Source organism: Xyrauchen texanus, chromosome 20 (assembly GCF_025860055.1).
Source record: "Xyrauchen texanus isolate HMW12.3.18 chromosome 20, RBS_HiC_50CHRs, whole genome shotgun sequence".
NCBI classification, from domain to species: Eukaryota; Metazoa; Chordata; class Actinopteri; order Cypriniformes; family Catostomidae; genus Xyrauchen; species Xyrauchen texanus.
The window spans coordinates 25,888,441-25,911,262 of NC_068295.1; the positions used below are offsets into that span (position 1 = coordinate 25,888,441).

Genomic DNA, 22,822 nt, shown 5'->3' on the forward strand with positions numbered 1-22,822 from the left:
TGTTTCTGTCACACAACAGCTTCCTATCATGTTTACACACTCTACTGATTGGTTAGGTTTAGACAAGGGGTTTAAGGGCATAATATTAATAAGCATATTCATAATGCCTCATGTGCGGAATTTGCGCTTCCGCATTAGACATCCGGGAATTTGCACGTGATGAAATCGTACGAATTCATACAAACGAAATCGTACGAAATAGCCAACTCGTAAAATATGTAAATATGTTTTGTCACACAACTATTTCAACGAGAGCAAGTTTGAATTGACATGTAAGGCAAATAAATAGATAATTAAGGATGATTGATCAGTAGACATAAAACATCCAATACCAACAATCTACAAACTATTCAGCCCACATGGTTTGTCCTGAAATATTTATCCTATCAGACTTCCAAAAACTTTATTGAATCTTTGCAAGAACAATTTCAAAAAGAAAACTAAAGGATACAGATTTATCAAAATGTTTATTTCTGCATAAACTTGATCATAAATGTTCTTTGGCAGTTCTTCATTTGTCCAAAACTGTTTAATTTTGTGTAAGGTACTGTACATTATTTCATACTGTCAGACTAAAACGCTCCTCACCATTTATACATTTCACATACACGTTTGATGTGACCTTCTCATAGGTTATGACTCAAGTATGCAAATGAGAAATAAATGAATAAAAACCATAATTCCTTTGAGACGTAAAAGACAACACAAAGATATTTTTTCCGCAATGCAGTAACTAACACTGTAAAAATATTAGATGCTTTTAAGCCTAATGCCCCTTTGATTTTAACAGAACAAAATCAAGTTGGGTTAAAAAAACAACAACAACAAAATCTTACTCCTAACCGATAGTGTCATAAAAAGCAAAAGCGAGATGAAAAACGCAATTGCCAGAGCAACCAAAAAATGTTGTGGTGTTTCTATGACACTTTCAGCTCATGTGTCGACTTGTTGGTTCTCCAGGACTTAAATCCCTGTCCTATGCTTTAGTTTTACACTCAATTTGATCACACCCGAACAAGCTTATAAATGATGCAAACTTAAAAATGTGTCACCGTATAAGTTATTCGCTAAGTAAAGGCATGTTGATGTCATGAGGAACAGGGCAAAAAGTATTATTGTATTAACTGAAAAATCTGCAGTTAAATTAATTGTGTTAATTTGTGTAGAAGGGAATAAAAGGCATGATTGTTTTAGAGCCTTTAATGTTCATTTTAAAAGGAAAGCACCGCAATACATACAACAAGCCATGTAAAAATTATTTTGCTCAAAATGTAGGTACAGTGATGGAATTCTATGAGACCAGGTTGCATAAAAGTATACTGCTTTAACGTTCCAATAAAATACAGAGGATTAAAGGATTAGGGGTCACAAATTTGGTTGCGGAAACAGATGGAAAAATACAACAAAACTTAAAACACGGATGTGACCCTTTTGGGTCTTTTTTTTAGCTTAATAAAACTATTAATGTATTTGCATAATAAGACATACTATTATAAAGTTATTACATATGTGTCCTAACTATGTAGACAAACAATGAAACAAATAAAACAATACATTATGACAATACATTAAAAGAGAATCACTGTGATGAGGAGGAGGGTGTGGCCGGGCCGTGAGGGTGCACGGCCAGTGCTGAATTATATGATCAGAGAAAGATAAAGGGGAGCTGGAGACACCAGTTCGAGAGAGAGAGATGCACGTGGCTATGCTGCATGTGTGTGTGTGTGTGTGTGTGTGTGTGTGTGTGTTTGTTCTTATTTTTTATGTTGTTTTAAGTTCATTAATTTATATCATTAGATTTTACGTTGACTGTTCAGCCAGTTCCAGCCTCCTTGCCCATCTTTACCTGTTACATTGATGCCAAAACCCAGGAGGGAGGAGGGAGGTGCTGTCGTGGAGTCCTTGCCACTGCCGTCAACCAGAAGAGCAGCCGAGGCCATCTGCCTGGGGATGGAGGGGACCCTGCCGGCTGCCGAGAGCCTGAGGAACTGCTGCCATCCACCGAGAAGGGGAGGAGCGGTTCCGTTCGCCAGGTGTAGGAGGGCTTGCGGCCATCCACTGTGGGAGGAGCGAGCTCTCATCCGCCAGAAGAGGAATGGTTGAGGCGATGGCGTGTCCGGGGACGGGTGAGCAAGTTTTTCTCTCTCTCTCCTCTCTCTCTATCTGTCTGTATCCCGCTCACCATTTCCCTCTCCCATGCCTACCCTCGTCTCTCCCCCAGGTTCCCAGGAGGTGGGGTGGACCATTGGCTTACAGAACAGAGTAAATCAGTCCGGTGTCGCCCCGGACAGATTTGGTCGGGGGAGGAGTTTGACGAGGAGAAAGGCGTGGCCGGCCCATGAGGGTGCATGGCCGGCGCTGAATCAGATGATCAGCGGGATCCTTGGCTTTATTATCATATTCAGCAACACAGAATTGAAAAAAATTTACAGACACCTAACAACTTTGCAATTCTATCAACAATAAACATTCAAAATAGCAATACACAATTGCTGATTGAACCTCAATGATATTCTTCTTCTTCTGTTCTTAAATAAGAACAAGTACGGTAGATCAACTAAAGTAATATTACATTAGATAATTGCAGCAACTAATTCTGACCTGAATCAAGTTGTATCTATATACTCCATCCCCTTACAAAAAACAGCTGTCGAATATGGAAACCCAGCAGGCGCAATCAAAATGCAGATGTCCTCCACAAAGGTTCGAGCAATACTGAGGGAATTCGTGCTCCACTATGAAGCATGAAATTCAGGAGGAGCCACACATGGACTACTAATGTCTCAACACTCCTCTGTCTCATTAACACTTCAAAAGCTGCACTCTCATCAACATAATCCCCTTCTGAAAGTCTATGAGAGAGAGAGAGAGATAAGGACAATCAGAATCAGAGTCTTGGGTGTTTAGGTGGGGTCAGCCGGCTGGTTCATACGCAGGTTCCCTGGTGCATCGCGTGCTGCTGTTTGCGGCTCTTTAGACCCAAGCCCTTGTCTTTGAAGTCACCGGGCCTCTGCTGAGAATTATCAATAAGAGCACTGGCTATGGTGATGCCTGTGGGGAGCAGGAGGAGAAGAGAAAAAAGGAAGGATGTGAGCATCAAAAAGAGGACTCAGCGGTGCTGCAGGTAAGGTGCAGCTGCCCCTTGAAATGACAATAAAAAAAATCAATGTTTGTCAGGAACACAACATTCTAAGTTGCATAGATCCTCAGATCCTCAACCTTACTACATTACAAGTTCATTTGTATATTAAATCCACTAGAACTAAAAATTTTGGACACAGTTGACTAAATATTTGTTTCCATTGATCTTCTCTTGTTTATTATATAATTAAAACAAACAGATTTAAAAACAAATTCTGTTACATGAAGATCACATTAAAACTGACATAGAAGCTTTTTACCATGCCTTTATCATTTATATTTGGTACTTTTCAAATGCCTTTGTATTTTATTGATTTAGTTTAATCTCAGATACAGACTTTCAATATTAAACGATGAAAATCGGCAGGAGCCTGGGTAGCTCAGCGAACATTAACGCTGACTACCACCCCTGGAGTCGTGTGTTAAAATCCAAGGTGTGCTGAGTGACTCCAGCTAGGTCTCCTAAGCAACCAAATTTGGACCGGTTGCTAAGGAGGGTAGAGTCACATGGGGTAACCGCCTTGTGGTCGCAATTAGTGGTTCTTAATCTCAATGGTAAGTTGTGTGTGAATCGCGGAGAGTAGCATGAGCCTCCACATGCTGTGAGTCTCAACGGTGTCATGTACAACGAGCCATGTGATAAGAAGAGCAGATTGACTGTCTCAGAAGCGGAGGCAACTGAGACTTGTCCTCCGCCACCCAGATTGAAGTAACCATGCCACCACGAGGACCTAGTATGAAGTGGGATTTGGGCATAAATATGATTAATATGATTTAATGAGAAAATAAAAACAAAAACATACCAAAAAAATAAAAAATAAAATCCATTATAAAAATGAAAATTATTTAAGTTTAAAAATGATAATCTACGCAAAAAGTAAAATAAACAAACATTTTAAATATTTATTGTGTGAAAAATATTGTATATAAATGTTTAATTAATCATTCCACTGTTCTGGCATCATTTTGACTGCTCCTAACAATTTAGTGTACTTGTCAATAAAATCCACAAAAACGTGAAGAGCATGTTTGAGATGAAATTGAGATTAAGTAACTTTAGAAAAAAACAAAGAAAAAAACAAGTAAAATATCACTTGTGTGCCGAATAGTTTTAGTGGGAGACATTTCCAAGCAAGCAGTAATATAATTCTTTCCAAAACTTGTCCAACCCGAAACACATCCAAAATGTTTTAAATAGTATAATTTAAACTAAATTTAACCAATAGTGTCTGAAAAGAGAGTTTAATAAAACAGACATCCGTACCCTTAACCAACACCTAACCTTAACAATAGTGTTTTAAAATGCAGAAGCGAAATGAAAAGCACATTTTATACTGCAACCACGTCAATTCGTGTCGCTTCCATGTCTCTGTCATGTCACGTGTCAGCGTGAATACTTGTCTGGTTTTGAGCCATGGTCCTCCAAGTCCAAAGTCCAATGCTCTATGAGGTGCGCTACCGCACAAGCTAATCATATTGGAATAAGTGTGTAGGTGAGTCTGTAATACATGTGTTAAAATGTATAATTTATCAAAAGATGCATTATAGTAAAAGTGTGTTGATATAATATAGGTTAGACTAATATAGAGAAAAATAAGTGTTTATAAAGTCATTATAAGCAATTGAAGTCATGATTTGAGTGAAAGTGAATGAAACACACCATTGTTGTAGCATCTCTATTGTTCATTTCACCTGGAATTTTTCCTGGAGACACATAACAAGTTTTGCAAAAATGTATATAGAGTCACGTTTTCACTTTGAGACCAGGTTGCAGCCATGTGAGACTTGCAATTTTATAAAAACACTTAGGCCTACATTACATTGTTTGTACAGTTGTTTAAGGTTGTAGGATTTATGCTGTTGCATCGTCATGGCAACAAAGTTGTAAAATTGGATTTAACTTTACACTGAAAAGGTCAGTGTCACGATCCCGTGTTGTCTGCCCCGTGTTTTCTGTTTCACTCGTCACTGATCACGCTCCATGTCACGTTTTCCTTGTTGTCCGCCCCGTGTTTCACTGTCCTTGTCTAAAAACTACAATTCCCACAATTACCGGCCTCCCTCTCTGCCTGCACTCATCATTGTTCTCACCTGTGTCTCGTTCAGTCTTCATTGTGTCTGTGTATTTAAACCCTGGTTCTTTGTTTAGTCACTGTCGATCGTTGTATGTTGAATGTTATCATTGCATGTTCGCTGCTCTTGTTCTTCTGGTTATCTGTGTTCGTTCGAGGTCTCCCTGCACTTCATGGATGTTTTCCCCAACCTGTGTAGCCCCTTTATGTTTTCCCGTATTTAGTTCTTTTTCCCATCGTGGACTTTTCATTTGTTCCTGAATTTGTTTATTTCTTTATCTGTCTCATGATTGCCAAATCAAGCTGCTTTTGGATCCGCACTTCCCGTCTGCCTCTTCCTCACATCGTTACAGTCAGTATGTAATTTTATCACACTACAATGATGTTAACATGTTTACATCTTATGGCTATATTTTGAAACAGTGAGAATTTTAATGTTTACAGATTGGCCACATTCACTTCCATTGTAAGTACCTCACTGTAACACAGGTTTTTGTTTTTATTAAAGAAAGGGAAAACAAGTTTAAATTATTTATTTTTTTAACATGATCAACATTATCCTACAATTGTTGTCGACTGTGCTTAAAGTCCGTGTGAAGTGCCGCAGCTCAGGATAATGCCTATTTTAAAAGTAGCCAATAAATAGGCTTTTGTTTACTGTACATTGCAGTCCACACAAACACAATCTGGATACCGGGTTAAACTGCTTTTTCACTGACTTAAGAAAGGAACAATGATCTAACTAAACACATTAATGCATAACCGACAAACAAACACAGCACATCAGTCTTTGCTTATGACGAGACTGGAGCCATTGTGCTAGTCCAAAGCAGATTATTGAGAAACAAGTAAAACATCACAATATATCAATGTTTTGATTCACAATACACTAAACACAAAGAACAAACAACACTTACATGTGCTGTACAAACCAAGAAACCTCAGAAAAGAGGCAGCATTAAAAAATAAACTTAAGACACATTGCATCAAATTTCCACGAACATGTTGCATTCAGAGGGGATCGTTCCTATGCTCTATTCTCTTCAAAGACAATTATCCTCCACTGTGAGAGCTTCAGATGGGTGAAAGGTGATAATGGTCATTCAAACCTCACTTTTTATGTGATAATTATTGGAAATTCAGTTTGGAACGAGCCTACAGATTTGACTGTGTTCCCTTTGAAGTGCACTGCGAAGGCATCATCAGTGCCAGTTAGAACACAGCCAGATGCACTGAACAGATGTAGTGCGTTTTAGTTCAAGAAAGCATTTGATTGGACAAGGTTTCTGAACCTCTGTGTAATGTCATAGATATTTCTGAGTTGCTTTTTTAGCCTGCATACAGTATTTAAAATTTTTATATCTTCTGAAAATGAATTTTGTCAACATTTAGAAGTACACTAGCATACAGATGACCTTAAAGCTAATATATATGGACTAAAAGCTGCAAAACTTTATTTGATTTCACAGGGCCTTTAACTTGTATTGAACCTGAAATTATTCAATTAAAATAATTATATTTATTTACAGCACATTACAATGGAAGTATTTTGAAAACAGAACAAAAAGAAAGTGTTTTCTTCTGAGGAGAGATGTCCATCTCAAGTGAATTAATTGCCCGGCTGAATCAAATCAGGTAACTGATGAGGAGAAGGCTAAAGTGCTCTCGGCTAATGGAAAATCAAACTCATTCTTGTGAAGCTTTGGCAGGTGAGCTGCTTGCATGATTAACCCTCAAGAATTCTGCACTTTGAGACAGGACGTGTGAATCTGAGAACTCCATTAAAGGTAATAAAAAAAAACACTGTTGACCTCAAGGCATGCATCACTGTAAATAAACACTTTACAGCTTCTCCATTATTGGAAAGCGCTGTTACCTTGTCCATATGAAACTTCAATGACTTCCCATCATGTCCTGCATTTGCCATGAGTGATGCACAAAAGATATGTACCAGAGATAATCAGAAGAATGCCTCAGCAGGAGCAAGAGAGAGCAGCTGTCTGTAGTGAGTCCTCTTCGCACCACCTGTCTCTTCACAATGTGTCATTACATCCCACCAAGGTCACTCCTCCAACTGATGAGTTTGTTCCGCAAGCAATCAGCCACACTCCAGCCTCAGTGTGATGCCAAGGTTACTTTAAGAGGGAATACACTCTCAACCTGACTATCTATTTAATTCTGGCTTTCCTTGAGTCATAATGACTTCAGCCATCATTCACAAGCTCTTGTCAGGACATCAGACCCTAGTATGGTGGGGGTCAACATCATCATTTACATCAATGTTACTCATGTGATTAGGGTTAGGGACATATAAGGGATAATGAACACACTACCTGTGGCAAACTTTTCTAGAACACTTTGGCTTGACAGACTTCAGCAGATTTAAAAAGCTGTATTTATGGCAAGGAACTAACAACATTTTCAAAATTGGGGGACCAAATGTTATAATTTAAAGTTGACCCAAAATACAACATCTGTCATAATTGACTCACTCTCAATTAATTTCAAACACGGTTGCCTTTCTTTCTTCCATGGAACACAAAAGGAGAAATTTTAATGAATGCCCCTGTCTGACTTTTTTTATTTTGTTTTACACTGTGTAGGAATATCCATGAATGAAGCCATCAAAAGAACACAACACCACATTCCACAGATCAGGAAGATCACCCACCGAGCCATTAGTGAGTCATAAAAATTAATCCATGGTGCCTAAATTGCTGAAGGAGATCATATCTCCCATGCCTGCTTAACATCAAACTAGGATTTGTAATGACAGAGCTGACCAAAAAAACTAACAAAAGAGAATTGTCCAGATCGCACATGAGGTGAGAACTTCTCTGCAAAGAGGCCAATGCAACAGAGATACTGTGTTGTTGTAATGAGTATAGTGACACACATCTGCTGTGATCTGAGAATGTCCATGAATGCAAACGTTTGAGTTTGATTGCCCTCCTGAGGGTCAGTGCCTCAATAAAATGTTCTTTGTGTTGCCATCACTGTCAGTCGCTGAATGGCTACATTGACCACAGCTGAGCTAACTGATATTATAAGGTGAAATGTTTTTCTCCCAGCACAAAAGCATGAGTGAGAGAGGGAAAACACAGAACCAAAAGAACAAATAGCTTAGACAGGTCTGCACCTACATGCACTTGCTAACAAGCTGCACAGTTAGCAATTTTACATCTCATTATCAACATGCTGGGAAAAAAAAGCCAGTGAGAGAGAATGGGAGTGTGTGCTTGTGTCTAATGTAACCTTGAGAGTGATTTTTGAGCACTCAGATGTGCACAGGCAAACAACTGTCATGACACTAATTACACTACGTAAATTGCTAATAACATGTTTACAACAGGAAAACCACATACGGTACACTTGTGATTATAGTCATAAACAGATTAAGGCTGCATGGAATTAGGGTTGCTCTGATATCAAAAAATTGTCTTCGGTAAAATACCAGCCCTGGTACATTGGTATCGACACTTTTTTATAAAATTACACAGAAAAATACTTGTCTAAAATAACTGCATAAAGTCTTATAGATACAAATTATGCCTTTTCTGTTTAAATTTTTCTGGATACCTTGTTAGATGTTTAAATCAAATGATATGATCAAATTGTGTTTAATCAAATACCTATAGCTTTAATCAAATGGAAATATAATACTTTTCAACAATATATACATGTATGTGTGTATATATATATTATTGACAACATTAAATTAAAACAATCTGATTACCTGAGGCAAAAGGCTGCCATTGCATCACAACATGCTGATATTCAGTAAACTTGCTTATGTGATATTGCTTACAGATAATAATACTAATAATATAACCATTTCATATTATTGTTACTATGAGTATTATTGTGACTGCTTTGAATATTACACTTTTATACAGTAGTAATATTTTTCTGTCATAATGTCTTCAATTTCATGCATCCAGTTGAATAGAGCTCTCATTTCAGTGGGACTTTTATTTTGAAAGATTTTGAAGTTATTCCTGTTTGTAAAGGGTTCGTTATATGAAGCTGCCTGCAACTCGTGAGCTAAAATATCTGGGCTGCAATGGAAAAAGAGTTAATTTGAGAGTTCACAGCTGTTTATACACAACACACTGATTTGTGACTCTGTAGATAGATACTATAGAGTGCATGAAAATCAAGCATTAGTAGTGTGTTGCGTGTGTGTGTGTTCGTGTGCGTGACTGTAAGTGTGTGAAGGGGATGACAGGGCAGAAAGGTGCCTCTTATTCAATACTATGGCGCGCAGCGCATGTGACTTCATATCACTTCATTAAAAGACAAGAAAAGGTGTTATACAAGAGTCAAGACAGCCTCATATTATTTAAATTATCCAATTATAATGAACTTGGACTTGTCATTGTCTCAGATGGATTTTTACTCTGACTTGACTCGGACTCGAGCCTTTGGGACTCAGGTTTTTTTTCCGAGTCCAGCTGAGACCATGGCATTTGATTTGTACGGAAGAGGATTAGGGCCAAGCAATAATAAAAAAAATAAAGCCATCTCGAGATTAAAGTCATTATAATGCGAGATTAAACTCGTTGAATTTGGTGAAAAAGTTCAAAAAGCAATCTTGAGAATAACTCATTAAATATCGAGAATAAAGTCATTATAATGCGAGATTAAACTCGTTAAATTTCGAGAAAAAAGTCGAATTATTCTCGATATTTAATGAGTTTATTCTCAAGATTGTATTTCGACTTTTTTCTCGACATTTAACGAGTTTAATCTCGCATTATAATGACTTTAATCTCGATATTTAATGAGTTTATTCTCAAGATTGTATTTCGACTTTTTTCTCGAAAGCATTGACAAGCTGTTTAAAATATGTTCTTTCAACAATAAAATGCACAATGAAATATGAAGTTATTTTGGGCAGTGAAACATTTTGTTTATAATTTAATTATAGCCTTCTTGAGCATCAATGAATGTTTTCACCTTTTGTAATAGTTTTGTATGTGTCCATTAATTGTCCTAAGTGTCAAAATCTGGATGTCTATATCATATAGCCACGGTTGGAAAGAACTAAAATGTGCAGAAGATGCTGGGAAACCAAAGAATGTACAGTATTTTTCTTAAGAAAAGTGGGCAGCTTCACAGCTCAGGACAAAGCAGGGTCTATTAAAATTATTACACAAACAGTCATTAATCATAGTGAAAGCAACCATATTAAGGGTATTAAGGGTTTGCTCTTGTGTCAGTAGCTCTAAAGCTCTCATGCAGTCTGTAACATGAATGCACGCGCACAGGAGATCAACGGTTGGTGAAGATTTTCACTTAATAATACATCAGATTTCAGTTTGTTTCTCACCAAACCTTATCGTATTCCTTCAGAACAAGACATGAGTCGCATACAATATGTTATACTTCTTAATTATACTTTTTGAAGCTTGAAGAAGTGGTCACCATAAACTGCCATTGTGTGACATCACTGAATTTGTTTTTCACAATTTGTCCATTTGTGTTAAGAAAAAAGAAAGAAAATCATATGGAGTTATAACAACACAGGGGTGAGTAAACAATGACTGAATTTTTATTTTTGGGTGAAAATATCCTTTGAGAACCAAAGGAATGTAAACTTTTGAACCAGATCATTTGTTTAAATTCAGTTACTATTTTTGTCTTGTGGAATATATGTGAGTATCTGTTGTCAAATAGCTTCTTCAAGGTAGTACTAAATCAATTTTTATGATACCCTTTTAGCAGGGCTGGACCGGTAATCTGGCTTACAGGGTATATTCCCGGGGGGCGACACACTTTGGGGCCGATCAGGGGTGGACTGGCCATTGGGAGAACTGAGCGGGATGGTGGGTTGGGCGCAATAAGGTAAAATGAGCTGCCGTGTTATGCAGAACAGACCACAAAGTGGCGCAGTGATATGCAGAAAAGGACAGAAACAACTTTTTGGCCAGTTGCTATGTACTTTTGGGACAGATGCTATGTAAAATCCCAGGCCGATTTCTATTCCCAGCCCTGCCTCTTAGTTTTTTAAACAATAACACATATCAGGTGCGTAGATCTGCCACATGTTTTCTGCGAATTAACAATCATGTTTATGTTAAATGGCCGTAATATTAGCAGTGGGCTTTACCAGTGTTTTCAGATGTAGCATTTGCATGCAGTCAAGTCGTGAGATGTAACTTCAGCGAGTGCTTTACCAGAGGTGGGAGCAAGTCACATATGTTCAAGTCACAAGCAAGTCTCAAGTCTTAACCATTAAGTCTCGAGTCAAGTCTCAAGTGCAGTGCTGGCAAATCAAGCAAGTCAAGTCAGTGACTCACCTCAAGCAAGTCAAGTTCAGTCCTGATGAGTTTCAAGTCGAGTCAAGCCACAGTACTAAAATAAATAGAGGTACATTTTTTAAATAAACATGTATTTTTGCTTTGAAAAGATGTTATGCACAAACATTACATTCATTTTTTACATGAATTGTATAACAGTTATGTGTTATCCAATATATATATTTATATATAAGTAAGTAAATTGCATTAATGTACATGCACAGTATTTTTATCGTGGGCACTTAAAAATACTGTTAATACTTCTAGATAGCTATTATCGAATTGTTTACATTTTTAGAATTAACCAGTTAATATAAATATAAGATAATAAAATATAGAGGTGTTTTTGTTACATTTATATTGACAATTGTGCTTTCTTAGTTGTGAAAGTTAAAATAAGCTTAACATATTGTTTACAGCCTGTTATGGACTCAGTCTTGAGTTCGACTTGGATCCTTTTGGACTCAGACTCGATTGTTTTTAGACTCGGACTCGAACCCAACACTAATTTCAATAAAAAAAAAAATCTATATTTTTTAAATCTTGATAAACATTTTTGCTTAAAGAATAATACTTTCAAAGTACCCTAAAATGCATTTGTTGGAAAGGGTTATAAATTAGTCAGTCTGCCATGAGAGATTGTTGATGCAGATAAAGCAGGTCAGAATAAAATCAATTTAGCTTTGTTGTTCACTTATACAACTATCAAAAGACTGCACTCTCATTCACTCCCCATGCGGGTTCCCTGTGGTGCTGACTATGCTTTAAAGGCACTAAATTGACATTTTAAAAGGGTAAACAGGCAATATAATCATCGCAAGCTTTCTCGTAAACACAGAAAAACACAGATGGCCACCGTGATGTTGGAGGATACTCTATAATAAAATCAGTTAATGATAATGATAATGTCATGGTCATCAACATAGAGTCTATCCTGAATTATAGGGTTAAAGGGATAGTTCACCCCCAAAAATTCAATTATCTCATTATTTACTCACACTACCCCAGATTTATATGACTTTCTTTCTTCAGCAGACCACATTTGAAGAAAAATAGAAAAAATATCTTAGCTCAGTAGGTCCTTAAAATGTAAGTGGATGGTGATATGATCTTTGAAGCAAAACAATCACTTTTGGTGAGAAAAATATCAATATTTAATTAATATTTAGTAGTAAATCATTGCTTCCAGTCAGCAGCATTATACACATTCAGGAGAGGGCAGAGTTCACATGGTCTCGTATTCGTGTTGGCATGTTTGGACATAATTGCGATTACGTCACATGCACGTACTGCTGCTGACCGTAAGTGATAAAAAAGTACTTAAATATGGATCTTTTTCGCACCACAAGTGATCAATTAGCTTTAGAAGACATTAATTTAACCAGCGGAGTCGTATGGATGACGTTCATGCTGACTGACTGTTCTTTTTGGAGCTTCAAATGTCTGATCACCATTCATTGCATTTTAAGACCCACTGAGCTAAGATAGTTCCCCTTCTGTCACTCACTCAATGTTGTCTCGATATAGTGACACTACAGGTCTCTCTTGAGAGCCTCGGTTGCCTCTGAACTTGAGAAAAGGCCAAGGAAAATTGGCGAACAGAATTTGCAAGTGTCACTACATCGACACAAAATTGAGTTAGTGATATAAGGGGAACGTCTAGGCTACTGTTGTAACACCTGTTCCCTGATGGAGGGAACGAGACTTTGTGTCCCTCTTGCCACAACACTGTACCAACCGCTGTAACGGCCGAACCTTATTCTTGGCTCCTCAGTGCAAAACCTGAATGAACAGCCATATTGTGCCCTCCTTTATACCCGTAAGTCTATTACGGAGGGACATGCAAATTCTGTTTGCCATTTTTAATTGGCCTTTTCTCAAGTTCAGAGGCAACTGAGGCACTCAAGAGAGACTCCTAGTGTCACTACATCGACACAACCTCTCGTTTCCTCCATCAGGGAATGGGGTTAGAACAGTAACCTAGACGTTTTCTATTTTCCTCCAAATGTGTTCTGCTGAAGAAAGAAAGTAATTTATATCTGGGATGGTATGAGGGTGAGTAAATGAGGAAGTTATTCACTCAACCACTCTATAAAATCTTTTGTCAACTACAATCTAGTCAAGTACATTTTTATTTTGTGTAGCACTTTTTACAAAATGCTTCATTTCAAAGCAGCTTTACAGAAACTTTGCTGTAACAGAAAATAATGCTTTAATGTGTTAGAGTCCTCATTGTATGGTTTAAATTAACAACTTGATTGACATATCATGCCTTAAAAATTATAGACTTTATGTGCCTAGATAGCAAGGCAAAAGCAAGGAACACAAAACTCCATAAGACATTAGTTAATGAAAAGAAAAAACAGGATCAGCTAGGGCAGCCAGTTCCCTTGAGGCTATACAGCAAGAAAATAATGCCAATATTAGTTATCTATGTGTAGTGCAATCTTGCTTTATGTGAGTGAACTGAAAAGATGTTGATGAGAAATGTTTAAAACTCAAGGTTTTGTATGAACTATGAGATTAATAATTTAGATTCTTGTAGTCCAATCCAAACTGATTGCAGAAGTACAGGTACTGTAGATGAAGTATTATTTTCATTTGGCTGATGAAGGCTATAGTTGGCCTTTATTTATTGTCTAATTATCCATTTTAAGAAAATGTAGTTCCTTCTATGACCAAGATGATGGCCAATTTAGGCCATGCTAAGCCATTTTTATAGATGAGACATCAGAATGGCTTTGTTGATGATGACAGATCGATATTTAATAACTTCATTAACTCACCACAATATGTTCCTGCTAAAGGTTTAAGAAGAAAGAAAGTGTGCCAATGTAACAGTGGATAAAATAAAATGGCATATAAAACTACCCTTAACTTTTGAACACAACATTAAAGACTACAAAGAATATAAAATTCAGACAATCCAATTTGCAAATTTGTACAACTTCTACGGATACGCAAGAACATTTTTTTTACAAGTTGGAATATTGTTATTACAGAAGTTCTGACATGACGTGAATGCACCAAAAGCCTGACATTCCTGCAAAAACCCCATGACTGGATTTCATGACAGGATCCAAATCACCCTGCCTGGGTTAATTTAGCAATAATGACCATCTGACTGTTCCTTATTGTACTCTAATGTGGTCTAATTAAATGGGAGATCTATGTCTTAGACAGAAATACAGTATAAAAGCTGTAAAAATTAAATAAGGAGGGACTTGAATTCATTATTGCATCACCTATATCTGTTACTGGTTTATTCAACATCGTCCTTGACTGTCTCAATCACTCACTGCTGCTGCATTTCTTCATCTGAATAAGCAGGTGAGAGAGACAGGAATGGTATTTTGTTGTGCAAGTGCTCTGCTGATGTCCTATGTGAGAGCTCTGGTTGCACAGACAACGGAATCAATCTGTTATCTTACAAGCAGATGTTCCGCTCTGTTGTATCCACCTGACTCTCAGTGTGAGACTTGGAACATTCAGCACTGTTTGTGTGTGTGTGTGTGTTCTTGGGAGTGCCGTAATATACAGTATAGTAGGGGGAAAGAGTTACACAAAGGTTGTACATGATCAGCATGTGGTTGCAACGGTAAAAGATATGAGATGACAAATAATAAAACAAATGTAACTCAATAATATAAACTCTCACTTTCAACTGCTTTTATTTTCAGCAAACTTAACATGTGTTAATATCTGTACAAACATAAAAAGATTCAACAACATACAGAAACGTAATGAAAAGTAATAGTCAGTATCTGCACCAGATTTGCCAGTTCTTGCTGTGAGATATTACCCCACTCTTCCACCAAGGCACTTACAAGTTCCCGGAAATATCTGGCAGAAATCCTCCGATCCAACAGGTCCCTGACATGCTCAATAGCTTTGAGATCCAGGCTCTTCGCTGGCCATGGCACAATATAAATAATAAAACTGTAACTTGTCAGTGAAGAGCACTTTTTGCCAGTCCTGTCTGGTCCATCGAAGTTGGGTTTGTGCCCATAGGCGACATTGTTGCCGGTGATATCTGGTAGGACCTGCCTAACAACAGGCCTACAAGCCCTCAGTCCAGCCTCTCTCAGTCTATTGTGAACAGTCTGAGCACTGATGGAGGGATTGTGCATTCCTGGTGTAACACGGGCAGTTGTTGTTGCCCTCTTGTACCTGTCCTGCAGGTGTGATATTCAGATGTACTAATCCTGTTCAGGTGTTGTTTCACATGGTCTGCCACTGCAAGGACGATCAGCTGTGTTTCCTTTCTCCCTATTGCGCTGTCATAGTTGTCTCACAGTACAAATATTGCAATGTATTGGCCTGGCCACATCTGCAGTCCTCATGCTTCCATGCAGCATGCCTAAGGCACATTCACGCAGATGAGTAGGGACCCTGGGCGTCTTTCTTACATACAGTAAGTAGAAAGGTTTCTTTAGTGTCCAAAGTTTTTATAACTGTGACCTTAATTGCCTACCATCTGTAAGCTGTTAGTGTCTAAACGACTGTTCCACAGGTGCATGTTCATTAATTGTTTAAGATTCACCGATTCTAACATTACCGAGTTCTTCCGGTTCGGACCTGAGAAAACATGGGACGAGACCGACTCAACCCAGAGATTGTAAAATCTTGTAAAGGTATTGGGTGTTGCCCAGCCCGCTGCTCTGCATATGTCTGCAAGGGAGGTGCCGTTGGTAAGTGCCCAAGAGGATGCCACACTTCTTGTTGATTGTGCTTGAACCCACAAGGGGGCTCAGCCTGGGTGTGATAGGCCAATGTGATGGTATCAACAACCCAGTGGGAAAGCCTCTGTTTGGAGACAGCGTTTACTTTCCGCTGTCCACCAAAGCAGACAAAGAGCTGCTCAGAACACCTAAAGCTCTGCGTGCGGACCACATAGGTAGGCAAAGCACGCACCGGACACAGCAACGAAAAGGCTGGGTCTGCCTCCTCTCTTGGTCCCTGAAGTGGATCGTAGGAACCTTGGGCAAGTAGCCCAGTCGCAGTCTTAGGACAACATGAGTGTCTGCCGGACCGAACTCCTGGCAGGTGTCGCTGACAGAGAACACTTGCTGGTCCCCAACCCTCTAGATGGAAGTGAGTGCGATCAGGAGGGCCATCTTCAAGGAAAGGGCTTTGAGCTCGACTGATTCTAGTGGCTCGAAGGGGGGTCTATGAAGGCCAGAGAGGACAACTGAGAGATCTCAGGAGGGGAACAGGCTTGGCCAGGGAGGATTCAACCTCTGGGCACCTCTAAGGAACCTGATAATCAAGTTGTGCTTACCCAAGGACTTGCCGTCCATGTATGTATGCGGTAGAGGCTACATACACCTTCAAGGTGGTGGGGGAAAGCATGCCCTGCAGCCTCTGGTGACTAGAACGCGTCAGGACACTTGCTGTAGGGGGAATCCAGAGGTCTGTCTGGGGGTTGAAAGTCTGGTGGCAGGTGGGGGTGATTAACACATGGTGCATGCTGTTGCCCCATGCCCATCTCTGGACTCAAGTCTGGAGCTAGTGCTGAAGCAGTCTCAGGACGGGGACGGAGTGTCTGTCTACCAGGTCCGGAGCAAACGTCTAGTTCCCTGGGTCGTCCATCTCAGGAACGCTTGATAGACTTCCGGGTCCTCGAGGACGTTCAGGAGACGGGGGCGTGCGCTTCCTGTGGGGCACTTGACACTGGGGCTGAGAGCTGGGCCCAGGTTGGGGCAGAGCTGCCTGTCGTCTGGAAGACACAGGAGGACGTCCTCGGCGAGCAGACGGAGCATGGCTCGCGCTGGTGCTGCGGCAGGGCATGATGTGGGAAATGGCCTCCGTCTGTTTCTTCACCGCTGAGAACTGCTGGGTGAAGTCCTATACAGTGTCTATAGACCTAACTGAGAGACTGGGGTGTTGAAGAAGCGTGCTTTTTCCATGTCCCGCATCTCAGACAAGGTTCAGCCAGAGATGAGGGTGGCCATCTCCTGCCCGAGTGACCGTGCTGTGACCTTCGTGGCCCTGTTGGGGGTTAGTTGCTGAGCGCAATTCCTGCAACACATCAGGGTCAGGACTACCCACGTGCAGCTCTTTGAGTGCCTTGGCCTGGTGAACTTGTAGGAGGGCCATGGCATGTAGGGCTGAGGCAGCCTGTCCAGCGGTGCTGTAGGCTTTGGAGATCAGTGAAGACGTTATCCTACAGGACTTATAGTGGAGCACTGGGCGATCCCGCCAGGTAGCGCCATTCTCGGGACACAGGTGGACCACAACCCCTTTGTCCACCTGGGGGACCTCCGAGTACCCGTGGCCATCCCGCCGTCGAGGGTAGTGAGAGCAGATGAGCGAGGAGGTCAGTTGTGGCAGTGACCGACCCGAGGAACCAATCGTCTAGCTTTTAAGGCTGTGGGGAGGATGGAGGGTTCCACTCCAACCCCACACTGATGGCGGCAAAGGGAAAGCATGTCGGCCATCTGAGTGTCAGCCTCAGACTGGACATGCTGACCCGAAGGCGGCAGTCCAGTCCAGTCATCCGCGTCAGATGCCGGAATGCTCTACGATGTAGCGGTGAACTCATTATCCAGCTCGGGGAGCTCGAGGGAGTAAGCAGACTGGCCGTGAGATGAGCCGCTCTCACCTTGAGCCTGTCGGAAGTCAATGAGTGTGCCGAGGGGCGGGTGGTTCGTGGGGATCTACCCGGCAAAACCGAGCCTGCTGACATCCCCAAATCACCACCATTGCCAGCCTGGTCATCCTCAATACTGTGGGAATAAGGAGTGACGCGGGAGGCGGCTGGAGTACCATTCCTATATAAGAAGGAAAGCCACGACCGCAACGTTGCCATGGTGAGGTTCTCGCAGTGAGAACACAAACCATCCACAAATGCTGCCTCGGTGTGATCGCTGCCCAGACACACAAGGCAGTGTCTGTGACCATCAGGAGCATCCAGGAACTACACAGGGGCGAAAGGGCATCTTTATAAAGATGTGTCCTGAAAAGGATGTTCAACGCTGCTGTGTATTGCTATTTTAGAGAAATTAAGCTCTTAAGAAATATTATCTTTTAACAGTGCTGTCGTAGCACCAAGTGGCAAAGTTGCATAGCCGTGCAGAGAAGGAGAAAGCCACTGATATGTGCCGTAGATCCAAGTAAGTAAGTGACTGCAGCTCGCTGATCACACAACCGCTCGGCTCCGAAGAAAAATTCTGAATGGACAGACGCACGATTCGCTACTTTTATACCCATATGTCTGGGGGAGGGACATGCATTTAAATATATTTACATCTGTGTTTTTCAATGTTCAACAAGCAAACTTAAACAATGATGTTGAATATGGTTTGCAGTCACTTTAAATATTAAAATCCATCCAGTGAGCAGTTAAAATACTTTGCCATTAAAAGGTTATTAAAGACTAAAGTGACCTGTTAAGAGAAGCTGACTGTGCATATGATGAAGCAATAGAAAGTAATTGGGTGAAATGTATAATATATTTTGGGGGAGGGTTGAGGAAGTTTCTAGTGGCTGATGTTTGTAACACAAGCTAGATTCATTTTATTCAGCTCTGTGTGAGTTCTAAACACTGGTAGGAACAGGGTGGGCCCTTTGCGATGTGTCCGGCAGGGACATTACACACCTAAAACACACACACAACAGTGATTCTGTGTCAAGGGATGGAGAAAGGACTCTTACAAAACAAACTCAGACAGGACAAAAGTACAATACTTTACATCCTTTGTAAGGTAAAATTAGTTACCACAAAAGCATGTCAAGTCTTAATAATCATCTAATATCCAAACATGATACATGGCACTGATAAGGGAGTTCTCCTGTGAAAGGTATGTTGACATGCTGCTCAAAGTTGTGAGCATTTCAATGAACCCATTGCAGTTGATCTTTTGAAGCATCAGCTTATGATTACTGAACAATTCAAATGAATGTGGGCAGTGCCAGTGCTAAATGACAAACAAGACAATTGCCATGTTCGGAATGGCATACTACCATACTTCTGTTTTATATTTCTGCCATAAAAAGATATAACAAAAGCAGTACGAGTAGTATGGGCAGTATGCCATTCCGAACTCTGCCATTCTTTGCAGCACTTGTCATGGGAGATCAAACTTCAAAGCAGCACTTGACGGTGGCATTGACCTATGAGTTGACGCCATGATGCGAATCGTGAGAATGTCACTTTAGCGTTTAATTTAACTTGAATTGGTGCCATTTTAGTGCATTTCTTTCCTTAAACTGTGCAAGGTTTTGTTTGGAAAATGTTGAATAAAGAAGAATAAAGAACACTGACAAAAGTAGTATATATAGTAACATTTCAGCACTTTCAAAAACATTAGTTTAATCGTGATTAAACATTTTAATCTACTGACAGCATACATTTTTTAGCATTTTATTTTTGAATCAGATCTACTGTACTGTAATATGCTGGGGGGAAAAAAGCCTGAAGAGGTAAGTTGAAAAATAATGCAAAAATTACAGAGATAAAAGGTACATTTCTCAATTGTTTCAAAGTCTTAACTGAATTATTGTTAGATATGATGCATTAATGCAGATTTGATGCAGCCGGGTTTTGATTGAGATGCAGATCTGTACTTAAAATTATACTTAACTATTAACTGTAAGCTTGTTACGATTTCTCTGCTGATAAATCCACCACACAGAAAAAAAGCCTATTTTTGAGTCAAGTGGCTTAATTTGAGCTTGTTTTTTCCAGACAAGGTTAGACAGTACTGTCATTTAAAAAAGTATGTTATTAACTGTTCTTTTATTTTGTTGTAACTGGTAACCATTTGGAAAGGAGGCTGCGGAATTTCTGAACCGGAATGAAAATCATTTTGTTTGTAGTCCCTGCTCACAAAGAGCAATTTCTAGCCAATTAAACATTGTAGAGCAGACCATAACTAAAAATGTTTATTTCCACGACTTTTCCACGCATAGAAATCCGTATTGTAAAAATTCCTGATATTTCCAGGTTTTCCAGGTATATACTAATACATTTAATTTCTGTGGGTAATTTTCTGGATACAGTTTAAAAATGTTGTGCATTTTAATGTAAATAAACATTTAATTTAAATCAATAAAGTGTCTGATTTGTACATTTAACTTCTGTCATTACTAAATGACAAAAAAAAATTAAGTTAACAAAAACAATTATCATTTTAACAGATTCGTTTTTTAATGTTTTTACACACTGGGTCATTTAACAATGTAGATAAAGTTGTCACAGGATATATTTGTGATATGCTTTCATTTTGAATACAGGACAGAAAACGTTTCTGTCTAGATTTATACCCGACATTATGTGTTCCATCAGTGCACAGTTTTTCATTCATTTTCATATTGGACAGACATGGCCAAATTCAATAATGACCTATGTTTGGGGCAGTTGAAATTACACTACCATCATATTATCTGCTACCGGTAATTATATTAAGTTTGATTAACTACATAGTATGTCATATTAAGGCTGCAAAGTATATTTTGGTGGGTCATGCTTTAATTAGGAGGGTCAGACTCATTCCCATGACCTTCAGATGACTGTCTGTCACATCAGCCACACAAGTAGACTGAGGAGTTTTTGTCTATTATTCTTTCTATGGGATTGCACTTGTCTGAGGTATTGCACTTGTAGAGAGAGAAAATAAAGAAAACCGAATCCCAAGGATTCACTTTTTCCTTTTGACTAATTTTTCATTCTGCCTTTTCTAATATCTCTCGCAAAGACTTTAAACATACACTCATTTAGAATCCAAAATTCAACTTACTTCCATCAGAATCATTTATAGGAGACAGAGAGATAAATGAGTCAGACGAGGACTGTGGGGATTTGGCAAGGCAGATACAGTGGATTGTCTACACATACAGAGAATGACAGTGTATTTGTTTGTTTTTGTCCATCTCAGAAACACTGTGGAGATTAAGAAGATTTACAAGATTGTAAGCATCCAATAATAAGTTCTGTAAACTTAACATATAGTGCAAATATCAATCTCAATATGCCACACTTTTTTGTAAATGTTCATTGGACTAGGGGAAATAAAAGAGAAAGACAGCATATCGAGGCAATCACATATTTTTGAATACAATTTGCAAGAGCACAGATTCAAAACTACAAACAATGTGATACTGAACAAAATCTGTTCTTCACAATGACTGATTGGTCATGTTCACTTTTTGTCCATGGATTTCTATGCAGTGACAGTGTTTGTGCTCTACAGAGTTTTCAGTTGATCATGACCTTTCCATGACCAAGTTTTGAGTGCTTTTTAGATGAAAGGAGAAGAAAGCAATTCTCACGAACGACTTGCTTCACCCTTCATCGGTGAGAGGCAGGGAATTGCCAGTACATTCCATATATGGGTATATACAGTCCATAACTTGTGTTTGGTGTAAAAGCTACTAGAATGATCAACTGCATCAAATTAGAGATGTTTAGCTGAGTGAATTGAAATGAATTGGAGGCACTGAAGCATCCAATATGAGCCAATCGCCTTTTATTTGGAGACATTGCTTGTCAGAAATCGCAGTCAGAACCTGCATGCGCATCAGGTAAAACAGTCTAAAAATAGTTTGTTGCTGATTTAAATATGCGATTTGTTATGTACGTAATCAAATTAGACAGGAGCTGTACTTGTATGCCATTTGTATCCGTAAAACAAAACTGTCCAGTTGTCTTTCCAAGCTGTTCACGGAGTAGACTGACTTCTCTTGAAAGGGATTTAGGAATAGGCCACCCAAAAATGATAATTGATAAAAATGACAAATGAGAATGACTTTTTTCCATGGAAAACAAAGATATTTTAATGGAGAAATTATCTTTTTGTCCATTCAATGCAAGTAAATGGTGACCACTTTTTCAAGCTCCAAAAAATTTATCCATATGATCCATGGATTTATTTTAATCCATGTCTTCTGAAGAGATCTAATCAATGTTGGGTAAGAACAAGACAGACTTAAATATAACTTTTTTTTAAACTATAAATCTTGACATAAGCAGTCTCCTAGATGATCATGATCATGAGGAGTCTTATATTACTTTTATGATGCCTTTATGACCTTTATGGAGCTAAAAACAGACATTATATCTCCATTAAAACATCTTAATTTGTGTTTTGAAGAAATAAATTTATATGAGTTTGAGACAACATAAGGGTGAGTAAATGATGAAAGAATTACCGGTACAATTTTTGGGGTCTTCTTCTTAGGATGGATGAGTATAGTTCAGCAACTTCATATTAAGATGTGAATTGATTTTTTGAAGATTTTTGGGCGAACTATTCCTTTAAATTCAGCAAACATTCTGGGGAGAATTCACTAAACAGTTGCATCACT

General features: G+C 39.1%; 1 protein-coding gene across 1 annotated transcript in view; it reads right to left on the reverse strand.

Moving 5' to 3' along the window:
- Positions 1 to 578: 578 nt before the first annotated feature.
- atrnl1a (attractin-like 1a) overlaps positions 579 to 22,822 on the reverse strand; it is a 421,271-nt gene continuing 399,027 nt past the window's right edge. Inside the window, exon 30 of the mRNA XM_052150500.1 lies at positions 579 to 3,051. Within this exon, the coding sequence (XP_052006460.1) occupies positions 2,927 to 3,051 (125 nt within the window). The 3' untranslated portion in view covers positions 579 to 2,926. The remainder of the gene's footprint in view (positions 3,052 to 22,822) is intronic.